This window comes from Eschrichtius robustus, chromosome 20 (genome assembly GCF_028021215.1).
Source record: "Eschrichtius robustus isolate mEscRob2 chromosome 20, mEscRob2.pri, whole genome shotgun sequence".
Classification (NCBI taxonomy): Eukaryota; Metazoa; Chordata; class Mammalia; order Artiodactyla; family Eschrichtiidae; genus Eschrichtius; species Eschrichtius robustus.
This window is the reverse complement of record NC_090843.1, coordinates 15,910,401-15,934,140: the sequence shown is the minus strand read 5'-3', so window position 1 is coordinate 15,934,140 and position 23,740 is coordinate 15,910,401. Positions and strand designations below refer to the sequence as shown.

General features: G+C 58.2%; 1 protein-coding gene across 2 annotated transcripts in view; it reads left to right on the top strand.

The window, feature by feature from the left end:
• MRC2 (mannose receptor C-type 2) overlaps window positions 1-22,875 on the top strand; it is a 55,630-nt gene extending 32,755 nt beyond the window's left edge. Inside the window, exons 2-30 of one of the 2 annotated variants that reach the window (XM_068531544.1) lie at window positions 385-786; window positions 1,495-1,668; window positions 1,869-2,033; window positions 2,201-2,314; window positions 2,820-2,966; window positions 5,961-6,149; window positions 6,278-6,432; window positions 7,552-7,659; window positions 9,368-9,483; window positions 10,382-10,530; window positions 11,177-11,394; window positions 12,100-12,242; window positions 13,341-13,443; window positions 13,709-13,847; window positions 13,960-13,995; window positions 14,255-14,415; window positions 14,503-14,570; window positions 15,289-15,389; window positions 15,692-15,828; window positions 18,141-18,255; window positions 18,376-18,539; window positions 18,708-18,816; window positions 19,349-19,587; window positions 19,727-19,895; window positions 19,990-20,139; window positions 20,458-20,577; window positions 20,767-20,946; window positions 21,406-21,432; window positions 21,556-22,875. In XM_068531544.1, the coding sequence (XP_068387645.1) occupies window positions 385-786; window positions 1,495-1,668; window positions 1,869-2,033; window positions 2,201-2,314; window positions 2,820-2,966; window positions 5,961-6,149; window positions 6,278-6,432; window positions 7,552-7,659; window positions 9,368-9,483; window positions 10,382-10,530; window positions 11,177-11,394; window positions 12,100-12,242; window positions 13,341-13,443; window positions 13,709-13,847; window positions 13,960-13,995; window positions 14,255-14,415; window positions 14,503-14,570; window positions 15,289-15,389; window positions 15,692-15,828; window positions 18,141-18,255; window positions 18,376-18,539; window positions 18,708-18,816; window positions 19,349-19,587; window positions 19,727-19,895; window positions 19,990-20,139; window positions 20,458-20,577; window positions 20,767-20,946; window positions 21,406-21,432; window positions 21,556-21,776 (4,319 nt within the window). In that variant the 3' untranslated portion in view covers window positions 21,777-22,875. Of the gene's footprint in view, window positions 1-384; window positions 787-1,494; window positions 1,669-1,868; window positions 2,034-2,200; window positions 2,315-2,819; window positions 2,967-5,960; window positions 6,150-6,277; window positions 6,433-7,551; window positions 7,660-9,367; window positions 9,484-10,381; window positions 10,531-11,176; window positions 11,395-12,099; window positions 12,243-13,340; window positions 13,444-13,708; window positions 13,848-13,959; window positions 13,996-14,254; window positions 14,416-14,502; window positions 14,571-15,288; window positions 15,390-15,691; window positions 15,829-18,140; window positions 18,256-18,375; window positions 18,540-18,707; window positions 18,817-19,348; window positions 19,588-19,726; window positions 19,896-19,989; window positions 20,140-20,457; window positions 20,578-20,766; window positions 20,947-21,405; window positions 21,433-21,552 lie in introns of both variants that reach the window. The other variant, XM_068531543.1, reaches the window with a different exon arrangement.
• Window positions 22,876-23,740: the final 865 nt, after the last annotated feature.

Below are 23,740 nucleotides of genomic sequence, written 5' to 3'. Positions count from 1 at the left end.
GGGATAAAGGTTGCAGCGTGGTGCGTGATGTGAACACCTTCACCGTCCTCGTAAGATCTTCAGAAAAGTAAACAGTTCCCAACTTGCCATATGGAGTTGGGTTTGCTTTGGGGGGGGTGGGACGGAAGGCTGAGTCCTGCCTTCAGGTGGCATGGGGCTAGAACAGAGGCTGGTCGCGCAGGCTCTGCCTTGACTGGGCACAGGGGGACAGCAGTGCCTCTTGCCAACCCCCACAGGGCCAGCAGTGAAGACTGAGTGATTTATCATATGAGAGAAGCCTCACAACCCAGCACCGGGATCACGGTCAGTGTCTGCAGGCGGCCTGGCCGTCAAGGGCGGCCAGGAGACCCCTGTGATGGCCTCGTGTCCTGCCTTCCCTTCCAGAACCCAACGTCTTCCTCATCTTCAGCCATGGACTGCAGGGCTGCCTGGAGGCCCAAGGTGGGCAAGTCCGAGTCTCCCCAGCCTGCAACGCCAGCCTTCCTGCCCAGCGCTGGAAGTGGGTCTCCCGAAACCGGCTCTTCAACCTGGGCACCATGCAGTGCCTGGGCACAGGCTGGCCGGGCACCAACACCACCGCCTCCCTGGGCATGTACGAGTGTGACCGGGAGGCACTGAACCTTCGCTGGCACTGTCGCACACTGGGTGACCAGCTGTCCCTGCTCCTGGGGGGCCGTTCCAGCAACACGTCCAAGGCTGGCACCCCTGAGCGCGGCGACCAGACCCGCAGTGGCCAGTGGCGCATCTATGGCAGCGATGAGGATCTGTGTGCTCGGCCCTACTATGGTGAGAGGCTGCTGGCAGGGCAGGGCTGGGGCTCCTCGTGTCCGGGGCCTAGAGCCACAAGGGCAGATGCTGGGGTGGCAAAACCTTGGCCTCCGCAGACCTCTGGCAGTCACCTCTTTCATTGCAATGGGAAGCATTTTGGAATAATTGAGAAAAAGAACTTCAAAGCATATAATTTGCTTTTTAAAAAATTACAAAGTTAATACACTCTTGTAAAGACCTCGGACAGTACAACAGTGTATAACGTAAAATCAAATGAGAAATCCCTTCCCCCAGGCCCACTCTTCAGGGGAGACCCCAGGGTAATCCTCCGCAGGTGTCTTGACCCCCATTTTGCAGCGGTGAACAGGAACCAGAGTCACCCAGTGAGGGAGGCCTTTCCTGGTGGGCAGCTCCATCCTAAGGGTCCTTTTCTGGGAGTTCCAAGATAGAATTTGGCGTGAGGGGCAGCTGGATTTTGGACAGGCATTAAGGGGCGCTGCGGGGCCCCCTTCCCAGCCCTATGGGATGAGCGGTAGGACCTCTCCCAGGCTCCTGGGCTGACCTGACGGCAGAGGGAGCGTTAAAGCCACTGTCTGGTGCCACTGCCCCTCCCCCTCTCTGATGACCCCTGCCCACCCCGGCTCCCAGGGTTAGAGGGGGTTTCGTGTGAGGGATAGGCAGCCTCTGGGGTCCAGATGCCAAGGTCTCGGCTCCCCTCTCCTGCAGAGGTCTACACCATCCAGGGCAACTCCCACGGGAAGCCGTGCACCATCCCCTTCAAGTATGACAACCAGTGGTTCCACGGCTGCACCAGCACAGGCCGTGAGGACGGGCACCTGTGGTGCGCCACCACCCAGGACTACGGCAAGGACGAGCGCTGGGGCTTCTGCCCCATCAAGAGTGAGAGCGGAGCGGGCGGGGCTGGCGGGAGGCTGGCCCTGGGGGGGCGGGGGGCGGAACTTGCGGGTTAGAGTGGGAAGTGGCCTCTCCTCGTAGCACGGGGCAGCCTGAGTGGGGTCTCTGCGCTCCTTGAGGGACCCCCTGTGGGCCCTGCAGGAGAGGGCTGGGGAGCGACCCACGTTCGGCTGTCGTGGTGGCAGGTAACGACTGTGAGACCTTCTGGGACAAGGACCAGCTGACGGACAGCTGCTATCAGTTTAACTTCCAGTCTACGCTCTCCTGGAGGGAGGCCTGGGCCAGCTGTGAGCAGCAGGGGGCGGATCTGCTGAGCATCACGGAGATCCATGAGCAGACCTACATCAATGGTGAGGCTGGGGGCAGGGCAGCGTGGCAGGCACCTGAGACCTGTCCGCACCTTTGGAGGGCCCTGAGCCCTTTCTGCTGGTGGGGGTGAGGATGCTGTCGGTGGGGCGGAGGGTGGAGGGCCAGGGATGGGGCGACCTCCTCCTCACTGTCGCCATCTTGCTGTCAGGGCTCCTCACTGGCTATAGCTCCACACTGTGGATTGGCCTTAACGACCTGGACACCAGCGGAGGCTGGCAGTGGTCGGACAACTCGCCTCTCAAGTACCTCAACTGGGAGAGTGGTGAGGCGCGGGGTTTGGGGCGCAGGGCGGCCAGGGGACCACCCCACAGGCACTTGGTCTCCTGTTTACTCCTTCGCTGGTACCCTACTCCAGGCGAGCAGTGAGGATGGGGGCAGATTTCCACTCCCTTCTGGACTGGGCGCCACTGGTCCATGGCGTGTGTCGTCTGAATTAGGAACCGATGCCCTTTCCTCGGGGTACAGGGCCTGGGAGGGGGACTGGATCTTATTCTCCACGCACCCCTTCAGCCGCGGGCACCGGGGCACTGAGCGCACCAGCAGCTTGGCCAGGGCGGGCGGCCGGGCGGGCGGGGCTGGAACGGGTTGCGGTGCAGAGGGGTCAGGACCACGTGGGCCCAGGTGGGGCAGCAGGAGGGCCGAAGCGGGGCGCTGGGCATCTGAGCTGGCTCAGGTCTCCCGAGGGAGCACGAGGTTCGGGGTAGGGCTCCCGGGCCAGGGGGTGAGTTTCTCTCTCCTGGGGCGCTGGCGCCCTGCCCTCCCCACAGATCAGCCGGACAACCCGAGCGAGGAGAATTGCGGAGTGATCCGCACGGAGTCGTCGGGCGGCTGGCAGAACCGCGACTGCAGCATCGCGCTGCCCTACGTCTGCAAGAAGAAGCCCAATGCCACGGCCGCCGAGCCCCCGCCTCCCGGTGAGCCGGGCAGCCGCGGGGCGTGTGGGTGGGGCTCGTCAGGGCCGCAGCCGCCGGCGGCCCAGCCTCCCAGCACAGGGGGCTCTGATCCTCCCTATTCTTTAATGGTTCAGCTGAAGTCCGAACAAACTGAAATGTGCCATTAATAAGTTCCGGGAACGTTCGTTGAAAACAGTGTTCAGTGCCTCCTGACTCACCGTGTCCTCGTGGTGGTCACAGTCTGCTGGAGGTGACAGACATCTCAACATTCAATTGGAATATCCTGAGTTATGTGCTATTATAAAACACATGTATAATACATATCAGAGGGGCCAGAGAAGAAATTGATTAAGCTCCAGAGACTTAAGGAGGGTTTCCTGGAAGTGACATTGGATTTGGGCCTTTCAAGTTGAGTGTAAGTTTAAAAAGGCATAAAGAGGTGTGAGGGAAGGGCATTCCTGGCAGAGGGGACTGCAGGTGCAAAGGCACGGAGGCCTGGAAGTTCACAGCAGCTTTAAGGACGGTGAGTATTGCTCCCTAAGGGTTAGAGTATAGGCGCTAACTACTTAAAGTGTGGTCCGCTGTCCAGCAGCACAGCGTCACCTTCCCAGGTGATGTTACAAATGCGCGTTATAAATGTAGAATCTCAGGTGCCCCCCCCCCAATTAATTGAATTAGAATCTGCATTTCCCAAGATCCTTAGGCGATTCATGTGCAGGTACAGTTTGAAAAGTACTGGATTAGAGGGCATGGGAACAAGAACAGTTCAGAAAGGCAGGTTGCAGCCAGTTCTTGAAGGATCTCGGCTTCTGGGTGAAATCTGGGTGGGGCCGGGTAGGCTGTGGGAGCCTTTGCAGACTTTTAAGGCAGGGAGTGTCTTGCTCACATTTGTGATTCACCGAGATAGCTCTAGAGGTAGAGGCCGGCACTGCTTTGGGGTGTGGCCTTGGGCCGGCAGCTTAGTCTCAGAGGTGCAAATTGAGGATACACTCAAACCCATTGCAGGGTTGCTATAAGACTGGAGACCTGGCCTGGCTTAAAGGAGCGTCTCCTTAGGTTGGAGGGGCTACTGCAGGAGTCCAGTAGCCATGGGGTGAAGACGGGATTTGTACAAGGAAAATACAGCAAAACCAGAAAAAAATCCACAAAACAGAAAGTAAGAGCTTACAGAGCAAAACTTTTGCTTCTGACCATTGAAGTGTTGCCAAAGGTTGGTTCAGGGCCACTGGCCACCACTGTCTCTCCTCACCCCCTTAGGGGTCAGGAGCAAAGGTTTAAAACATGGGCACCCACATCTAGGGCACCTCACCTCCAGCTCGGGGGGAGCCTGGGGCAGGCACCAGTTCCAGGGCTTCCCTTTCTGAAAGGAGGGCCACAGGGCCGGTGTGGGCAGGCCTCTCTGTGGCCCCCATTGGGACTGGCCCCTCACCAAGTCCTCTGTCCCCTGGATCTGCCCAGTGTGGCTGTTGTGGGGAGTTCTCCTCTGGGGCCTCACGGACCTGCAGGTATGTCTCTAGCCTTGGATTTCCTCTTTCATCCTGGCCCACATCTCTCTGCACGAGGTGTATTTTCTAAGCAGTTTCTTGGGTGGTTCTGCCTTCCAGGACTCATCACTCAAAGCGTGTCATTTTAGGGGCAGGCGCCATCATGCCCCCAAAGCGTCCTCATTTCCTAAACTCCCTTCTTCCTGCAGCCCTTGGGTCTGCACACCCACTAAACTCTTCTGTCCAAGTAGGCAGCCTTGGGTCTTAGCTCAGCGGCTGACAAGAGATGATCGATAGGTCTTGAGCCAAGGAGGGAGCCTGCTCAGGCTCTCAGCCCTTCCCCACTCTGCCAGGTCTCCAAGAGACAGTATGGTTGGACCCTGGAGCACCTCCCAGGATGGAGTGGATCCCAGTGGGGCGATGCTTCAAGTGGGTGCATGCTTTCTTGCCCAGCCAGCAGAATCCTGTCCAAGCCTGATGTTGTGGGTGGTTTGGTAAAGTCTTGTTTTCTCTTGCCAAGACCCAAGTGAGAGCTTGTTTGCATCAGGTGCCCGCGGACCCTGATCCCTAGAGGGTGAACTTGAAATGCATGGAAATGGGAGTGAGGAAGGGCCTAAGACCGGTTGGTTTCTCAGCCCTAGGGTTCAGGGAGAGGAGCTGGGGGTGGGGGAAGGAGCAAGAGTAAAAATCCCAGCCAGGGGATGCCTGCCAGGCAGCGGTGACTTCACGAGCTGCTGACCTGGGAGGCCCCATTTCCCCACCCCCTTCACCCCGGACTGATGGGGCCACACCCCATAGATGTTCTTTGAGACAATGACGGCTGTGTCATTTATTTATTTATGTATTTATTTATTTAAAGAAATTCACGTTCTTTTATTTATTTATTTATGGCTGTGCTGGGTCTTCGTTTCTGTGCGAGGGCTTTCTCCAGTTGCGGCAAGTGGGGACCACTCTTCATCGCGGTGCGCGGGCCTCTCACCATCGCGGCCTCTCTTGTTGCGGAGCACAGGCTCCAGACGCGCAGGCTCAGTAATTGTGGCGCACGGGTTTAGTTGCTCCGTGGCATGTGGGATCTTCCCAGACCAGGGCTCGAACCCGTGTCCCCTGCATTGGCAGGCAGATTCTCAACCACTGCGCCACCAGGGAAGCCCTGTGTCATTTATTAAGTGAGGTGGACACGAGCTAAGTTGTAATCTTACAGCAGGAAACCCCATTTACAGAGGAGGAAACTGAGGCTCCTGGGGCTGGTCTGTCCTGAATCCCCGTCCATCTCCCTGTGAGAGCCCCAGCTTGGGGGGGCTGTCCTGTCTTGGGTGGAATCTGCCACCACCTCCTGGGGCTCCAGCCGCCCTGAGGGTTTTGTCTTTTCAGCATCATTCAGTATTCAGACCTGTCCTCGTGGGAAGGGCGGATCTGTGACAGGTTTGGGGAGGAGGTGACTTCCAGGCCCCTGCCTGTGTTGACACCCAGTGGGTCGGTTCCCGTGCCGGACGGCTTGGTCCCTGAGCAGTGGCCTCTCTGGTGTCCGCAGACGTGTGGGCCAACGTGAAGGTGGAGTGCGAGCCCAGCTGGCAGCCCTTCCAGGGCCACTGCTACCGCCTGCAGGCTGAGAAGCGCAGCTGGCAGGAGTCCAAGAAGCTGTGTCTGCGGGGCGGGGGCGACCTGCTCAGCATCCACAGCATGGCCGAGCTGGAGTTCATCACCAAGCAGATCAAGCAGGGTGAGGGGCTGCTTCCCGCACGCCCATCCCATCCGCCCGGAGGCTCAGGGACGGTCCCTCCCTCCCCTGCCGGTGACTGAGGCTGACCTCCCGATGTCCCCTCTCCCCTCTCCCCGGCCGCACCCCAGAGGTGGAGGAGCTGTGGATCGGTCTCAACGATCTGAAGCTGCAGATGAATTTTGAGTGGTCTGATGGGAGCCTCGTGAGCTTCACCCACTGGCACCCTTTTGAGCCCAACAACTTCCGGGACAGCCTGGAGGACTGTGTCACCATCTGGGGGCCGGTAAGAACCCCCTCTCCCTATCACGGGGCCCCCAAACCTATCCTCAGTTTCCTCATCTGTCAGTGGAACTCTAATGGTGCCAACCTCAGAGGGCCGCTGGGAGGATTAAAGGAGTTAATTCTTGTGAAGCCTTCGGAGGGTGCCTGGTGGGATCTTGGTCTCTTGCCAGCTGCACTTCCCCGCCTGCAGGTGGCGTCAGAACCCACATTATGTGAACATGCTCTGCAGGCAGGGCTGCTCAGTGCCAGCCCTACCCAGCCCAGGGTCCTGTCCCCTCAAGGAATGATGGAGCTGTGACTATTTGCCATGGCTTTGGCTCAGACAGTATGGGTGGATGAAGGAATTGATCCAGGGCTTCAAGCAGAGATGAGTCTGTCCCTTAAAGAATGGACAGAACTGTAGGAACAGACTACTTACTCCAGAGACAGGGCATTCTGCCGTGAGATACAGCCAACAGTGCCAGCGACTGTGGAGACATCTGGCTTAGAGGATGCTATTTAAAAATTTATGAACAATTATTTATTGAGCATCTGCCATGTGCCAGGCATTCTCCTGGGGGCTGGGACATACTAACACCTCTGCCCTCCAGATGCAGCTCAAGGCAGACAAAAACTGCTGGCTGGGTGCCCTGGACACAGGAGGGCTAAGGCAGTTAGGAGGGGCCGAGGACTAAGTTCCTCTTCAGCTCCATCAGCTGAGGTGAGGGTCTGGGCACACGGCTTCCGCTCGCCCTGGATCTGCAGGTACTGGCTGGACACCTTGCCGAACTGGGAATCTCATTTGTCTGTCCTGCTAACAGTCTTAGGCAGCTTGTCCTTGATGTTCATGAAATGAGCTGTAAGTAATTTAAAAGAGCACCTTTTTCCATTTAGACAGTGCTTGTCAAAGTTACGAGGCATTTGCACATCAACTCTGTGTGCTCTCATCAACCCTGTGAGGCTTGTAGCACTAATCCTGCTCCCCCCATTTTCCAGCCTAGAGCACAGAGAGGTCAAGCTTCTTGCTCAGAATCACACAGCAAGTCAGAGGCAGGGCCAGGTCTGGAAACCAGGTTCACTGAAGGGGTTTGGGAGATTTGGGGGAGATAGATTGAGACTCCCCCATACCCTGTGTCCCTAGGAAGGTCGCTGGAATGACAGTCCCTGTAACCAGTCCCTGCCATCCATCTGCAAGAAAGCAGGCCAGCTGAGCCAGGGGGCCGCTGAGGAGGACCATGGCTGCCGGAAGGTGAGGGTGCTTCTGGAGCTGCCCCGGGTGATGCCAAACAGAGGGGCTCCCAGGGGCAGGAGGTCAGGTGGAAGCCCGCAGCCTCCCATGGCATCGTCCCTTCCTCGGCATGCCCCCTCCTCCGCTCTCCAAACTGCTCTGTTCCAGGAGGAGTGATGTTGGATGAGGTGGGGTGGGGGGGAGAAGCAGTTGGGAAGAAGCAGAGCTCCCCTGCCACCCCTAGCCCTGAGCCCCCCCTCCACGGAAAGCCACGGAGAACCCGGAGGTGGCGGTGGGTGGGCCCCCAAGTCTGGTCCAGTCATCCCCTGAGTGGAGGCTGCTGGGGAGACCCCCGCCCTCTGTGCACCCCGGCCCCATTTTCCCACCTCACTTGCTGACACGGCGTGTGCTTGTCTGTCTCCTCAGGAGGAATGGGGCCATCCTGTGTCTCTGTCCCTGGGCTCTAGCCCCGGGGAGGGAAGGGATTAGGACTGAATGGGGGGAATGAATCAGTGGGGGGGGGAGGGTATGAAAGAGGGTGAGGGTGGGTGATGGATCTGTTTCCCTCCTCCAGCCGCCCGCCCCACCCCTCGCCGCCCCCAGAGGAGCAGGGGTGTGAGCAGTGTGGACACACATGGGGAGGCTGCTCATCAAGGCCACTTGGTGGTGTTTTGGCCCCTGGCGGCTCCATCTGCAGAAGCCACACTCACATACACACATACTCACATAGACACACGCAATATACACATACACATAAACACACACAAACACATAATACACACACACACATAAACACGCGCGCGCACACACACACACACACACCACTTTCTCCTCTGCGCTGGCTCCTGCCCTGGGGGCTGCCTCGCTGTCTCTCCCAAGCTCCAGCCCCCACCCACAGGGATCCCACTTGAAGGCTTCCTGGAGGCAAAGGCCCTGGCAGGCACCTGGTGTCACCTCAGGAGGAGCAGGGCTGTGGCAGGGACAGACACAACCTCTGTGGTGTGGGTTCCGGTCTGGGCTCCGCCTGCGCTGTCTGTACAAAATCAAGCCACGTAATTCTGAGCCTCAGGTCCTCATCTGCAAGGCAAGAGCAGAGAGGCCCTCAGGGTGGCCCAGGGGACAAGGGGTCGGTGGGGTTAAGCCTCCCCGGCCTCATGGGGGCGGGGGTAGCGAGCCAGCTGTGTAGGAGGGGTGGTCTCGCTTCCGCAGCTTTGCTGCCCCTCGCCGAGGGTCTGTCCCCCCTGCTCCCGGGCCAGGCGCATCCTCCGTGTACTCCAGCTTTTCCAGGCCCCTGAGGATTACCCAGCCCCCTCCACATCCTGGCAGCTCTCCCAGCTTTTTGGCTCTGGTTCCCCAGCCAACTGGCAGTTTTCCCACTGCGTCTCTTGGTTCAAACACCCAAGAGAGGAATCCAGTGGGCCACTCATCTTTCTTGGCCGTGCCGCAGGCCGGTGACTGGCTGTCTCCCGATCAGCCACCCGTGGGCCATGCTTCCACCCCGGGCCTGGCAGTTGTGGGTAACAGTAGGGAGGGGAGTGTGGAGTGACAAGGTGCAGAACACAGCACAGGAGGAGCCGGCTCTGGTGTCAAACCAGTCCCCTCTGTTCTGTGCCCAAGCCTGCAGAAAATTCAGTGGTGCCACTGATGGCACCTGCACCCCAGGATTTATGGGTGAGAGAGGAGAATCCTCCCCCCAGACACCCCTTTTCTGCCCACTCTCTTGAGCCAGGGTTGGACGTGGCACAGCCCATCCTGCTACTGGCTGGGAGAGGACCAGGTGACCTACAGTGAGGCCCGGCGCCTGTGCACCGACCACGGCTCTCAGCTGGTCACCATCACCAACAGGTACAGGAGAGGGACCAGCCCTCCCCTATGTCCTGGCCTAATGTGGTCCCTCCTCCAAACTGGGCAGCATCCTGCCATCAAGTGCAGAGGGACTCGAGTCCTTTGAGCTTCAACTGGCTCCAGGGCCTTTTTCTAATATTGTCACCAGAATGACTCCTGTTTATTAAGCGACCCCAGCGTGGGACAGGTCCTGGGCAGGGGCAGGGGCAGGGGCAGGGACAGGTCCTGGGCAGGGGCAGGAACAGGCATAGGTGTGGGCTGGATGCCCCAAAGAGACCTTGGCTGTGTTTGATTTTCTTTCTCCTCAGCAAGGCATGGAGGTGAAGACAGTAGAAGGGGAGCTGGGTTGCTGTGTGTCAGCTGCAGGGTCCCCAGGGGTCCCCACTTCCCTGAGCAAGTTTCTTTTTTAAAGCATTTCTTAATTTTTTAAAATTAATTTATTTTACTTAATTTATTTTTGGTTGCATTGGGTCTTCATTGCTGTGCGCGGGTTTTCTCTAGTTGCAGCGAGCAGGGGCTACTCTTTGCTGCAGTGGGCGGGCTTCTCATTGCAGTGGCTTCTCTTGTTGTGGAGCACGGGCTCTAGGCGCGCGGGCTTCAGCAGTTGTGGCACGCGGGCTTCCCCAGTTGTGGCTCGCGGGCTGTAGAGCGCAGGCTCAGCAGTTGTGGCGCACGGGCTTAGTTGCTCTGCGGCATGTGGGATCTTCCCTGACCAGGGCTCGAACCCTTGTCCCCTGCGTTGGCAGGCAGATTATTAACCATTGCACCACCAGGGGAGCCCCCTGAGCAAGTTTCTGATTGGGTGCAGCACCCAGGCTCCTGGAGCAGGGCGTCTGGCCTGTAGCCCAGGGAGTGGTGGGGGGCGAGCTCCCTGCCTCGACCAGCCTCTCTCCCGCAGGTTCGAGCAGGCCTTTGTCAGCAGCCTCATCTACAACTGGGATGGCGAGTACTTCTGGACGGCCCTGCAGGACCTCAACTTCACCGGCTCCTTCCGCTGGCTCAGCGGGGATGAGGTCATGTACACCCACTGGAACCGGGACCAGCCCGGTGAGCCCCTCCTCCACAGCACGCGCTCAGCCCCCTTCTTGGACTTTCCTTGGTGAAGCCAGGAGGCCGCGGTGGGCCAGCCCTGCCACAACCAAGACCCAGGGCTTCACAGGAAACAGACCATTTGTACAGTGTGGTGATGTGGTTATAGGAGGACAGGCTCTGGAGCCAAACTGCCCAGCTCATATCCTGACTGTGCAGTTTATTAGCTGTGCATCTTTGAGCCTCAGTTTCCTCATCTGTCCAATGGGGATAATGGTACTTTCCTCACAGGGTTGACGTGAGGCTTGAATGGGTTAATATATGTAAAGCCCTTAGAGTAGTGAGCGTACAAGTGCTCGCTATTACTATTACCATTTTAAATTCATCGTCTTTTTTAACCTTTTCAAGAACCTGATGAGGCAGATGATGAAACAGGCTCAGAGAGGTTAGGCAAGTTGCCTAAGGTCTCACAGGAGCAAACATAGAGCTAGGCCTCTGCCTCCATTTCCTTCCTCCCCACTGGGCCCCGACTCCACAGAGCATGTCCCTGCAGAGATGGCTAAGGTGATTCCCGGTGCGAGGGCCGTGGTGGTGCCCCTCGGGGATGTGAGGGAGGACCGGTGAGTCCTCCTCAGCATGTGGGTCTCCCTTCTCCCTCCTCCAGGGTACAGCCGTGGGGGCTGCGTGGCCCTGGCCACGGGCAGCGCCATGGGGCTGTGGGAGGTGAAGAATTGCACGTCGTTCCGGGCTCGCTACATCTGCCGGCAGAGCCTGGGCACGCCAGTGACGCCTGAGCTGCCTGGGCCAGACCCCACACCCAGCCTCACCGGCGCCTGCCCCCAGGGCTGGGGCTCAGACCCCAAACTCCGGCACTGCTACAAGGTAGGCAGCCTGTTGGCCTGGGGTCGGGGGAGAGAAACAAGAGCAAAGAGGCAGCATCCCTGGCGGGGTGGGTGGCCCCAGTGGGACCCAGCGATGACCCAGGCAGGCGGGCCCCGGAGAAACTTGCAGACAACAGACAGAGGTACTTTCTGTTGAAGCCCTTTTGTCAGTGGCATCTGAGGCCTGGTGCATAGTAGGTGCTCAATAAATATTGGAGGAATTGAAAAAACCACAGAGACCATCGGTTGCGGAGGTTCCCAAATGTTGGGGCCAGGCTGGCTGCTCTTTAGAATTGCCTGGGGAGCCTGATTTAAACAAATCTTCCAGGTTGTTGCTATGGAGATTGGGATTCAGTGGGTTGTAGTGGGGCTTGGTAATCTGTGTTTTTAAACCCTACCGGGTTTGGGAGCCACTGAGGTAGTCCAGGTAGTCCTTTTAATTACAGGAAGAAGCTGAAGTGCAGGGAGGGGAAGGGACTTGCCCACAGCAAATTGTGGCTCTGCTGGGATAAGAGCCCTGATTGCCCCGCTGGTTAGGGGGCCATCTCTGGGAGATGCCTGTGCCAGTTTCCCTCCCCTGGGGCTCCCTCTCTGATGAGCAGGATTGTCCAGTGAGGCCCCAGCCCCCTTCCCCACTCACGTCATGGGAGGGCAGGTGTCCCCGGGGGAGGTGGGCTGGGGAACAGCTTGGACTCTGCTCCTGCAGGTGTTCAGCGCGGAGCGGCTGCAGGACAAGAAGAGCTGGGTCCAGGCCCAGAGGGCCTGCCAGGAGCTGGGGGCCAGGCTGCTGAGCCTGGCCAGCTATGAGGAGGAGCACTTTGTGGCCAACATGCTCAACAAGATCTTCGGGTACTGAGCCTGGGGCGGTGGCCCATGTGCACATGAGTCGGGCTCTTGCTTTTGCTGGGTAGGGTGAAGGCGACCCCAGGGCGGTCGGTTCCAGGGCTTGGAATGACCTGTGCATCTGCTACTAATGCCAGGCCCATCCTGACCCCCCCTCAAGTAACCCTGGTCTCCCTGGAGTCGGCGACCCTGGGTTGCTCACCAGAGCCAGCAACACCCCCTGAGACTCACAGACTTTTACACAAGTAGCTGCCCTCACCATCCCTCCTTCTCCATGGCAAAATCTCCAAGCTGATCCAAGTGAGCGCCCCCCTCCTGCAACCCTATACCATCCCATAAGAGCCCACACTTTCTCAATAAACAGCTTTTTCTCAGAGACAGGAATAGAAAGGCTACAAAAGTGAGCATCTGCCCGCGGGGTCCCTCCAGAGCCCTGTCTGTGTCCTGTGGGTTCCTGTGACATACAGCCCTACAGCCCCTTAGCCTTGGGAAAAATCCAAATGGATCCAGGCTTCCTGACATCTTAATTCCAGGGATATCTCCTCCCAGCAAACAGCACAATTACATTATTTGACTAGTAATTATAATAGCTCGTGTCAGTTGCTTCTCACCATGTACCAGGTACTGCACTAAACATTTAATCCACATTCAAGACTCTTCTCAATCCTACTAAGTAGACATTATCCCTTGTGGGCTGTTAGAGAGGTTGGGTTATTTACCCAAGGTCACAGAGCTGGTCCCTGGGTGACCCAGGACTGGAATCCAGGTGTATCTGATTCTGCGTCCCCAGGTCTATGCACCGTCCCCATCGGCTGCCTAAAGTGAAAGCCTGCAGTCTTGCTGGCAGGGCAAACCCCACCCAAAGGGAAGCAAGGGAAGGGAGCCAGGCCACCTGCCCGCCGTGAGCGGGGCGCCTGGTCCAGCTAGCCCAGTTCTCTTTGGGGAGAGCTTTTTAAGGGTGGCCCCAACAGTGTTTTGCCCGGTGAGTGTGAAGCCCAGGTCGAGAGGTCCCAGGTCCTTGGGACTGCCCAGGTCACAACCGCAAGGGGCCCCTATAACTCTCATCCCCATGTCTTCTGTCTTCACCCCCGGGTTGTGCTAAAGTGAGTCAGAGCCCGAGATCCACGAGCAGCACTGGTTCTGGATCGGCCTGAACCGTCGAGACCCCGGGGCGGGGCAGAGCTGGCGCTGGAGCGATGGACTAGGGGTGAGGGGGCCTGGAGGAGGCGGGGCAGGTGGGCGGAGCCCGGGCGGGCGAGGTTTGGGTGTGGGCGTGGTCTTTCGGAGGCGCGCGAGGTTTAGTAGAGGCAGCGCCTCTGGCCAGAGCTGGCAGGTAAGGGAAAGGGGGTGGGGACCGTCTAGCCCAGGTTGGGGGTTCCTAGCTTATGCCAGGCCTCTGGTTGGTCTGTTCTGGGGGTCGGTGCAGCCTGCGCCTGGTGCCTGAAACCCCTCTCCCCTTCCGACCTCATCAGTTCTCTTACCACAATTTCGACCGGAGCCGGCACGACGATGACGACATCCGGGGCTGTGCAGTGCTCGACCTGGCCTCCCTGCAGTGGGTAGCCATGCAGTGCGAGACGCAGTTGGACTGGATCTGCAAGATCCCTCGAGGTTGGGTGGGGCGGCGCTGGCGGACCGGGCATGGGACGAAGGGCGGAGGGGGCGGGGGTCTAGGGGAGGGTCTCTTTTCTCTGCAGCGTCTCTGTCCCTGTTGTCTCCATAGGCACGGACGTGCGGGAGCCTGACGGCAGCCCGCAAGGTGAGGCACCCCGCTCCCCACGGCGGCCCGGAGGGGGGAAGGGGCGTCACCTCCTGGGCAGGGCCTGGCCGGGACAGAACGAAGGGGCTTAGGGGTTTGAGCCGAGGGAAAGGTGATGGGGGCGCCCTACTGGCCCAGGTCGGATGGGCTCGCAGGCCCGCCTGCCTTGGCTGCCCTGGACCCGCCTTGTCCTCCTTGGGCTGGGCGGGCAGGCAGCCGCAGCCTGGCCTCCATCCCCACGCCCCCTCCGCCCCCGCAGGCCGGCGGGAATGGCTGCGTTTCCAGGAGGCCGAGTATAAGTTCTTCGAGCACCACTCCACGTGGGCGCAGGCGCAGCGCATCTGCACGTGGTTCCTGGCCGAGCTGGTCTCCGTGCACAGCCAGGCGGAGCTGGACTTCCTGGGGCACAACCTGCAGAAGGTGGGCAGGCTAGCGAGCAGGGAGGGCAGGCCCGGGAGCCAGGGAGAGGGCCTGCCAACCCTCACCTGCCTGCCCGGCTTCCCCTAGTTTTCTCGGGGCCAAGAGCAGCACTGGTGGATCGGCCTGCATACTTCAGAGAGCGACGGGCGCTTCAGGTGGGAGCCCTGGCGAGGCAGCGGGTGCGGATGGGCAGCGGGGCGCATGCGTGGATGGCTAGCCTCAACCCAGGCTGGAGGTAGGCAGGCGGCACAGCATACAGAGACAGACAGATTTGGATTTGAATCCAGCCCTGCCCTCCACTGGCTGTGTGGCCTTGAGCAAGTGACTTAACCTTTCTGGGCCTCGGTTGTCTCACCTGAAAATGAAACGAGGCCTGCCTGGTAGGATCATTGTGAGGATTAGAAATGAGGTATGTGAATCCTTAGCATGGCATCCAGCACATTATCGGGCACTAAATAATGGCAGCTCATGTTATGCTGGGGTCACTCATGAATAAGGTCCCCTCAGGACATGGGCAAGAACATAGGATGGTCCAGAGGGGCCTCTTTGTATTCAGGGCCCACCTACCATGCGTGAGGCATGGAAGGACCAGGAGGAGCACATGGGTGTCTGAGCATAGCGCTGCCCTTGGACCCCTGCTCTGGGATCCTTACACTTCTTTTCTAGTTAGAGAAATGGATGCCCAGGAAGGCTGGCCCTTACCTGGAGGCGCCAGGTCCTTGGGTTCTAGCTGCACTGAGCTCAGTAGCCCCACTCCTCAGCCTACGGCCACTGAGCCCCTGGTGTTGGGCCCTGGTCCCTGCCCCCTCATTGCTGCATACAGGGGAGCACGGTGCCCAGTGCTGGAGCCATCCCTGCTCGGTGCCATTGCAGATGGACAGATGGTTCCGTTATAAACTTCATCTCCTGGGCACCCGGCAAGCCTCGGCCCATCGGCAAGGACAAGAAGTGCGTGTACATGATGGCCAGCCGAGGTGAGCGCAAGGTGGGGCAGAGAGAGTGCAGAAGCTGAGGGGAGGGTCGGTGTTGGGGGCAGTGAGGTGAGCCTGCGCAGGGGCCCTAGGTCTCTTCTCATTCTCCCTGTCCCCACAACCCAAGAAGGGCTAGACCCAGAGAGGGGAGGGCCTGTCCCTGTGATCCAGCAGCCACAGAGGACTTGAGTTCAGAGCTGGACACAGGGACTCTGAGCCCCAGCCCCACCTCCTCTCAGGGCATGAGGCCAGGGTGCTGGCAGCCATGCCCTGCCCTTGGGGTGACTGCTCTTCTCTTTCTGCAGAGGAGTGGGGGGACCAGAGGTGCATGACAGCCTTGCCCTACATCTGCAAGCGCAGCAACATTACCAGAGAGCAGCAGCCCCCAGACCCACCACCCACAGGTGGCTGCACCCCGGGCTGGAGCCAGTTCCTCAGCAAGGTAGGAGGGGGAGAGGGGGCACCCAAGGCGAAGGCTGAGCCTCCGGAGTCCTCGCCCTTTGGCAGCATCAAAGTCATGGCCTCCTGCCTGTACCCACCACCCTCTCTTCTGCATGGCCCCAGTGCCAGGGCCAGACTCCTTGGAAACTAACTCAGCGTAGTAACACCTTCTCATTCACCAGGTAATGAGGTTGCCCATATAGTTTGGTGAGTTTCCTAGATCCCTGGTCACCAAACATCTGCTTGTTTTTTTGTTTTTTTTTTTGGAGGCACAGTGCAGCCTGCGAGATCTTAGTTCCCCGACCAGGGATCAAACCCGTGCCCCCGACATTGGGAACGCAGAGTCTTAACCATTGGACTGCCAGGGAAGTCCCCAAACATCTTGATAATGAACTCCTATTAAAATGTTGAACACACTACGTACGTATGTGTGCATTACATGTGTGTATGTAAGTAAATATATATTTACTTCCATACTGTGACTGATGTCATATATAGTTAAATATACACAAGAACAAAACAATATAAAGCATGAGCTAGAGATTTTTAAATAGTATTTTTAATTTTTCAAAATTTTCCTTTTAGTGGTATGAAAATATTTTTGCGCTCACTCAAAATTTATCAATTATAATAATTATTACTATTTAAATAATTTTGATAAGAGCAAAGTGATTGCATATACTTCATTATTTGAAAAAATCTTGGTTTGACGCTTTGTGATTCAGACTTCACAGGTCTTGTTTGAAGTTCAATTCTTTTTTTTTTTTTTCCCCGGCCATGTGGCATGTGGGATCTTAGTTTCCCGACCAGGGATCGAACCCACGTCCCCTGCATTGGAAGCACAGAATCTTAACCACTGGACCGCCAGGGAAGTTCCCTGAAGTTCAAATTATTTTAAAACATGATTGAATGGTTGTTGTAGATGAAAAGATTACCTCACGAAGACAAATAGATCAAGATGAAAAAAGGTCATCCATCATTGGCTGGGCTTTCTAAGTCCTTCTCCCCATTTTCCAGTCCTACCAATTAAACAAAGGTTTTTGTTTAAAAATTGGTCAGTTTCTGCATTTAAACTAATCTGCCTTATAAACTAATCAGAAGAGCTGATCAAGAGAGTTTAAAAAAAAAAATCCTTGGAAGATTTTTTTAAAACAACATTTAGAAAATTCTCTTCCCAAGTGTTTTGAGTGTGCAGCTAGGAAAGTTTGAGACAATAAAATGAATTAGAATGGATATGCATCTAAATACGTTTTCAAAATGTTCCCTCTAGAGTGTGAGTTTCTTTCCAAAAGTGGTTACTTCCTGACCCTGGGGCTCATTCATCAGACCTGATTAGACCTTCATTGTTTTTACCTAGCGGCTGAAAGCGCTTACCCCAGAAAGAGAAGGGCGCTATTTCCTTGTGGTTTGCGCTGGCATCGTTAGTATGAGCTTCGATCCATGCCTTCTTTGCAGGACATTGTAAGACCACTTAACCCCTATTGTGAGGATTAGATTAGTTAACACTAGATAACATAATCCATAAATCTTTGTCATACATTGGCTTGCAGCCCACCCATAGTGTCGTGGAGCTCTTCACTGTCTTCAGAACATCCAAGCGAATATTACACCTTTTCTGCGTTAAAAAAAAAAAAAAAAGAGTAAGATGTGTATTATTAACATCTTGGGAAAAAAAACAGAAAAAAATGAAACTAAAACTCATCCATACTCTCCAGAGATGACCACTATCAATATTTGTTACTCCACTTCCTGACTTTTTCCATGTAATTGAGATTATACTAAATAACACAATTTTGTAGTCAACTTTTCTTTCTCAGTATTATATTTTCAGCATTTCCCCATGTCATTAAATTTTTCCAAAAGCTTATTATGACTTCTTCCACCTAATTTAAAACAAAATATATTCTATATATGTAATTGGTCCCTTTCTTAATTTGTTAGCATCATTGTAATGATACAGTAACTCTGTCAAAAGCCTTTGGAGTGTGCGAAGCTGAGAGCCAGACAGACCTTGTCCCCAGGCATGGCCCAGGCGGTGCTGTCATAAATAGTAGAGCATTTGGTGGCCCCGAGAAATCTTCCCACTTAAAAATTCCCCAGAGTGTGGGCAAGTGTATGTGAATCCGCTGTGCCTGGTTGAGAGGGTGCCGGAGCCTTGGTCAAGGAGACCCAGATGTCCCGGTTCTCGTGTTTTTCTCTCACAGCCCCCAAGCCTCCCCCAGGGCCTGCGGCCGAGGGGTCCGCAGCGGAGTTTCTGGGTGTGTGGGACAGGGGGGTGGAGCAGGATGCCATGCCTCCCCCTCCGCCCCACAGTGTTTCCGAATCCAGGGCCAGGACCCCCAGGACCGGGTGAAGTGGTCGGAGGCACAGTTCTCCTGTGAACAGCAAGAGGCCCAACTGGTCACCATTGCAAACCCCTTAGAGCAAGGTAGGGCCAGCCCATGGGGAGGCCCCGTGATCCTCTGACACCATCCCCCCAGAGGGCTAGAGCAGAGCGAGGAGGGGGCCGCCCTGTCGCTCATCACTCTCTCTTCTGGGGGGACTGTAGCATTCATCACAGCCAGCCTGCCCAATGTGACCTTTGACCTTTGGATTGGCCTCCACGCCTCGCAGAGGGACTTCCAGTGGGTGGAGCAGGAGCCTCTGCGGTACACCAACTGGGCCCCTGGGGAGCCCTCTGGCCCTAGCCCTGCTCCCAGCGGCAACATACCGGTGAGGAGGCCCCTCCCCACTCTCTCCTTTGCCCTCCACCCCCACCCTGCCCTGCAGTGCTTGCCTGGGGACCCCCTTCCAGCCTCCTTGCTCATAGTACAGCCTTCTGGGGGCAGTGGCACAAGCGGGCAGCTGCCAGGGCTCCCCTGAGCAGCTCCTTCCCCCCAGACCAGCTGTGCGGTGGTCCTGCACAGCCCCTCAGCTCACTTCACTGGCCGCTGGGACGATCGGAGCTGCGTGGAGGAGACACACGGCTTCATCTGCCAGAAGGGCACGGGTACGTGTCACCGGGGAGCCTGGAAACCCCAGCCCAGGACTGGATTCCCTGGGCCGTGCCAGGAGGAATGAGACATGGTCCCTGACCTCAGAGGGCCCCTGGGGCCACCCCCAGAGTCTAGTCTGCTTGGGAAGCAGATGGGCAGAAAGGCCAGGCGCCGATCAGAGGGACAGGCAGTGAGCACCAAGGGGTCTCAGGAGGAAGGTTTGGGGTTTGCAGGGCTGACCAGGGAGAGCTAGACACTGGGCATGCCTGGTGGCAGGGGCCCTGAGGTTCTGTGTCTGAGACTCCTGCAGCTCCGTGTAGGGGTCCCTCTGCCCTGGATTCATGGTTGAGCTCTAGATTGCTCACCCCTTTATTAGTGAGAACGTATTGTTATTAATAACAGCAATGACTGACGCTGAGTCAAGCACTGTGCCCAGAGGAGAGTTGGTCTCTGCCTGATGTCCGGCGCTCCCCCCTCCCGGCCTCATGCCTGGGGATGCGGTGATGGGGGCAGAGCCCGGCCTGAGCCCTGCCCCCTTCCCTGTAGACCCCTCCCTGAGCCCATGCCCAGCAGCATCGCTCCCTGCCCCGGGCACTGAGCTCTCCTACCTCAACGGCACCTTCCGGCTGCTGCAGAAGCCGCTGCGCTGGCACGACGCCCTCCTGCTGTGTGAGAGCCGCAACGCCAGCCTGGCGCACGTGCCCGACCCCTACACCCAGGCCTTCCTCACGCAGGCTGCCCGAGGGCTGCGCACGCCACTCTGGATCGGGCTGGCCAGTGAGGAGGTGGGCACCAGGCTGGGCCCACTCCCCTGATTTCCCTCCCTGCCTCCTCCTAACCCCGTGCCTTACCTGCTCCCCCGCAACACACACCCCCGCCCCGGCTGGTCCCCTTCCTCCCACCCTGATGGCTGTCTGTGCCCAGGGCTCCCGGCGGTACTCCTGGGTCTCTGAGGAGCCGCTGAGCTATGTGAGCTGGCAGGACTGGGAGCCCCAGTACCCGGGGGGCTGTGCCTACGTGGACATGGATGGGGCCTGGCGCACCACCAGCTGTGACACCAAGTTGCAGGGGGCTGTGTGTGGAGTTAACGGAGGTGAGTGCCCACCCGCTGGGGCCGAGGGGTGGGCCGGGGGTAGGCCGACCCTGGGAGGACCCTGGGCCACTTTCTCAATCCTGCACCCCCATAGGGCCCCCTCCTCCCCGAAGAATAAGCTACCACGGCAGCTGTCCCCAGGGGCTGGCGGACTCAGCGTGGATTCCCTTCCGGGAGCACTGCTACTCCTTCCACATGGAGCTGCTGCTGGGCCACAAGGAGGCGCTGCAGCGCTGCCAGAGAGGTGGGCCGGGCGGGCGAGAGCCCATATGTGGGCATTCCAGGTGGCGACCCCTCTCGTGGACACTCAAAGACCCTGTGAATGCAGTCCCCGTGCTGCGGTCTACCTGTCGGCAGCACTCACACATAAGTGCCCCTCATGTTGCAATACGCACAGACCACCCGTGACATAATGTGTGTGACTATAACCCCCTTCCATCCACGCACGACTCCACGCCATCCTCTCCTCTGGCTGCCAGGGAAGAGGGCGGGGGCCTCTCTGGGGGGCTCTGCTACCCCGGGGAGACCCGTCTGCCCTGACGTGAGCCTCCTTTGTGTCCAGAGGGTGGGGTGGTCCTGTCCATCCTGGATGAGATGGAGAACGTGTTTGTCTGGGAGCATCTGCAGAGCTCTGAGGGCCAGAGTCGGGGCGCCTGGCTGGGCATGAACTTCAACCCCAAAGGTGGGTCCCTGTGTATAGGATCAGGAGGGGGAGGCCTCAGGCGGCAGGGGCGATGCCCTCCACCGGGGCTTGGTGGAGGTGAGGACCTGAGGAAGGTGGGAGTTGGTTCTGGAACAGGCCTGCTCTCTCCCACCTGCTCCAGTTTGTTACCCGCCCCCGCAACGCCCCCTCAGTGCCTTCTTCCCACAGGAGGTACCCTGGTCTGGCAGGACAACACAGCTGTGAACTACTCCAACTGGGGGCCCCCAGGCCTGGGCCCCAGCATGCTGAGCCACAACAGCTGCTACTGGATCCAGAGCAGCAGCGGGCTGTGGCGCCCAGGCGCCTGCACCAACATCACCATGGGTGTGGTCTGCAAGCTCCCTCGAGGTGAGCGCCGGCAGGCACACCCGCGGCTTCCTGCCACCCCCAGGCATCTGGTGCTGGGTGGGGCCCCGACTGCTTCTCGTTCTGCAGGCAATGCAGTGGATGGGAGAGAATAAACAGACAGGCCTGGGGCCTTCCCCTGGGATTAATTAGTCTGTAGGACTGGGCCTTCCTGCACATTTCCAAACTAGACAGCAAACCCGTCATTTTGTAGTGGTTAAAGGCAGGGATGGGGTTCAAGCCCAGGCCAAACCATTTGCCAACTCTGTGACCTTGGGTAAGTCATTCAAACTCTGTGGCCTCAGTTTACACATATGTAAAATGGGGGTAATAAGAGTACCTATAAGAGGATTAAATGAGCAAATGAAGTGTCTGGGCCTGCAGAAAATGTTCTTACATGTTTGCTTATAATTATCATATTATTACTGCCACTGTTATTAACTGGTCCCTCCTCTGCCGCAGCTGAGGAGAGCAGCTTCTCCCCATCAGGTGAGTCACAGGCAGGGCTGAGACTAGCCCTCTCCTCCTCCCCCGCCCCCCCCCCCCACCGCCTTCTGGGCAGTGGGTGGCCGTAGCGGGGCTGCTGAGCGAGGCTTCTTCTTGCTGCAGCAGCCCTCCCGGGGAACCCTGCGGCCCTGGTGGTGGTGCTGATGGCGGTGCTCCTGCTGCTGGCCCTGCTGACTGCGGCCCTGATCCTCTACCGGCGGCGACAGAGCGTCGAGCGTGGGGCTTTCGAGGGCGCCCGCTACAGCCGCAGCTCCTCCGGCCCCGGCGAGGCCACTGAGAAGAACATCCTGGTGTCCGACATGGAGATGAACGAACAGCAGGAGTAGAGCCAAGGGCGTGGGCGGGGCCCCCCACCAGCTACAGTCCCGTCGGCCCGCGGAGGGGTGCCCTTGGGAGCTGCTGGGGGAGCTGGGGCTGGCAGGGCCTGGGCTGGTGGGGTCCCTCCCTCCCACGAGGGCTGGGCTGAGACCTGGCTGAGTGCAGCGTGGCGTTTCCCTTTGGGGGGGCTCTTAAGGTCTTGTCACCCAGGCCTGTGCCCCCACGGTAACCAGAGGCAGGACGGGAGCCTCTTTCTGCCTCTTCCTCCCCAGGCCCGCCTGCCCAGGCCTGTGCCCCATGCCCCGGGACCTGCTTCTCACTGCAGAGTCTGAGGCGCCTCCCCGAGCCCTCAGCCGGCCTCTGTTGCTTCTCTCCTTCCCCGGCAGCCTCAGCTCTGAGCCCCTCACGCCAGCTCCTTTCCCTCCCTGCCCCCCTTGTCACCCAGCCCTCCCTTCTGAGCCAGGGCCCTGGGGTTTGGGCAGCCCTCTTGCTCTTGGTGGGGGTCGGCTGAGGGGGCCGAGCATTTGTCACTCCTGTGCCTGCTGGGGTGGCCATGGGACATGGCAGGAGGGCCTGGGCCGGGACGGAGAACAAGGGCATCACTGTGGCGTCAGCTGGGCTGGAGACAGGACAGGGGAGAGACACCCTGACCTCCTGGGGGTGACCAGGCTGGGCTGGGGTGTCATCTCCTGCCGGTCGGGGGAGGGCTGTGTCCCTAAAGAGTCCCCTGTGGGGACCAAAATAAGTTCCCTAACGTTTCCAGCTCCTGGCTCTAGTTTGGGGAGAGAGGAGGTGTTTGGCCAGGGTCCTGGGGGCCTCAGAAGCGAGAGCCCAGGGACGCCCTCTAGTGGGGTCCAGAAGAAGAGCGCCTGAGTCCCCCGAGTGGCCCCATGCGGGTGGAGCCGACCCACCCAGCACCTTTCCAAGAGGCCGGAATCCCAGCAGGAATCACCAGTCCTGGTGCCACAACCCAGGACAATGTGAACATGGACTCGAAGACATGGTCCTTTTTTGTAGTTCTTAATTTTTTTAATGTGCCATTATTGTTTTAAAAAAGAAAAAAGAAAAGCAAACAAATAAAACACCTTTAAGAGGCTTGAGAGAGAAGGGTTCCTGCTCTGTCCTGCTGTGAGCCTTGTCCTTCATATCTTTTCAAGATAAATGTTATTTTGGGGGGCTTGCATCCATTTTGCCTCTATCTCGGGGCCCCGGGACCACACCCTTCTGTCTGTTCCTGGGGATATGTGTGAGGGTTGAGGGCTCTGGAGCTGCCGGACAGCAGTGTGAGCTTGGGCAACTTGGCTCACCTTTCAGTGTGTAAGACGGGAGAACAGGACGCATCTCCTAGGGTTCCTTTAAGGATGTTTGAGAATTAAATGAGATCACCTGTGCAAAGCAGTCGGCGCCTTCGAGCTCGTGCAGTAATTGCCCCATAAACGTCAGCTGTTACTGCTGTTTCTGGGCTGCAGCTCTCAGGGGAGCGTGTGAGGCGCCCAGGTCAGCCATGGGTGGGGGCCGCGCACCACCATCCTTCCAAGGCAGCCATCAGACCTGCATTTGAGCTTCGAGAAAGCGAGTGCACCTTCGTCCCTGGGGAGCATGGGTTCTGGAACCGCCAGGAGGCGGGGGAGTGGATCACAGGACCTCCCTCCCGCCCACCTTCACTCACCTACCCGATGATTCAGGGTGTTTGAGCTGGAGACGGAGCCACGAACAGAGAGAAGGCCCTGCCAGCCCAGGTTGGTCAACCATGCCAGGTCACGCTAGGTGCCGTGAGGAGGCCTAACACAGGCCGAGGTGGGTGGGTGAGGGCCAGTTTGGACGGGGTGGCTGGGGAGGATCTCACCGGAGGCAGTGAGGCTGGGACCTGAAGGAGGTGAGGGGTGGTGCACACAGGCCGGCTCCTTGGCAGGGGAAGAGCAGGGCGGCTGCTGTACGGTCCCTGCTGCTTCCGAGGACCAGCAGGGAAGCC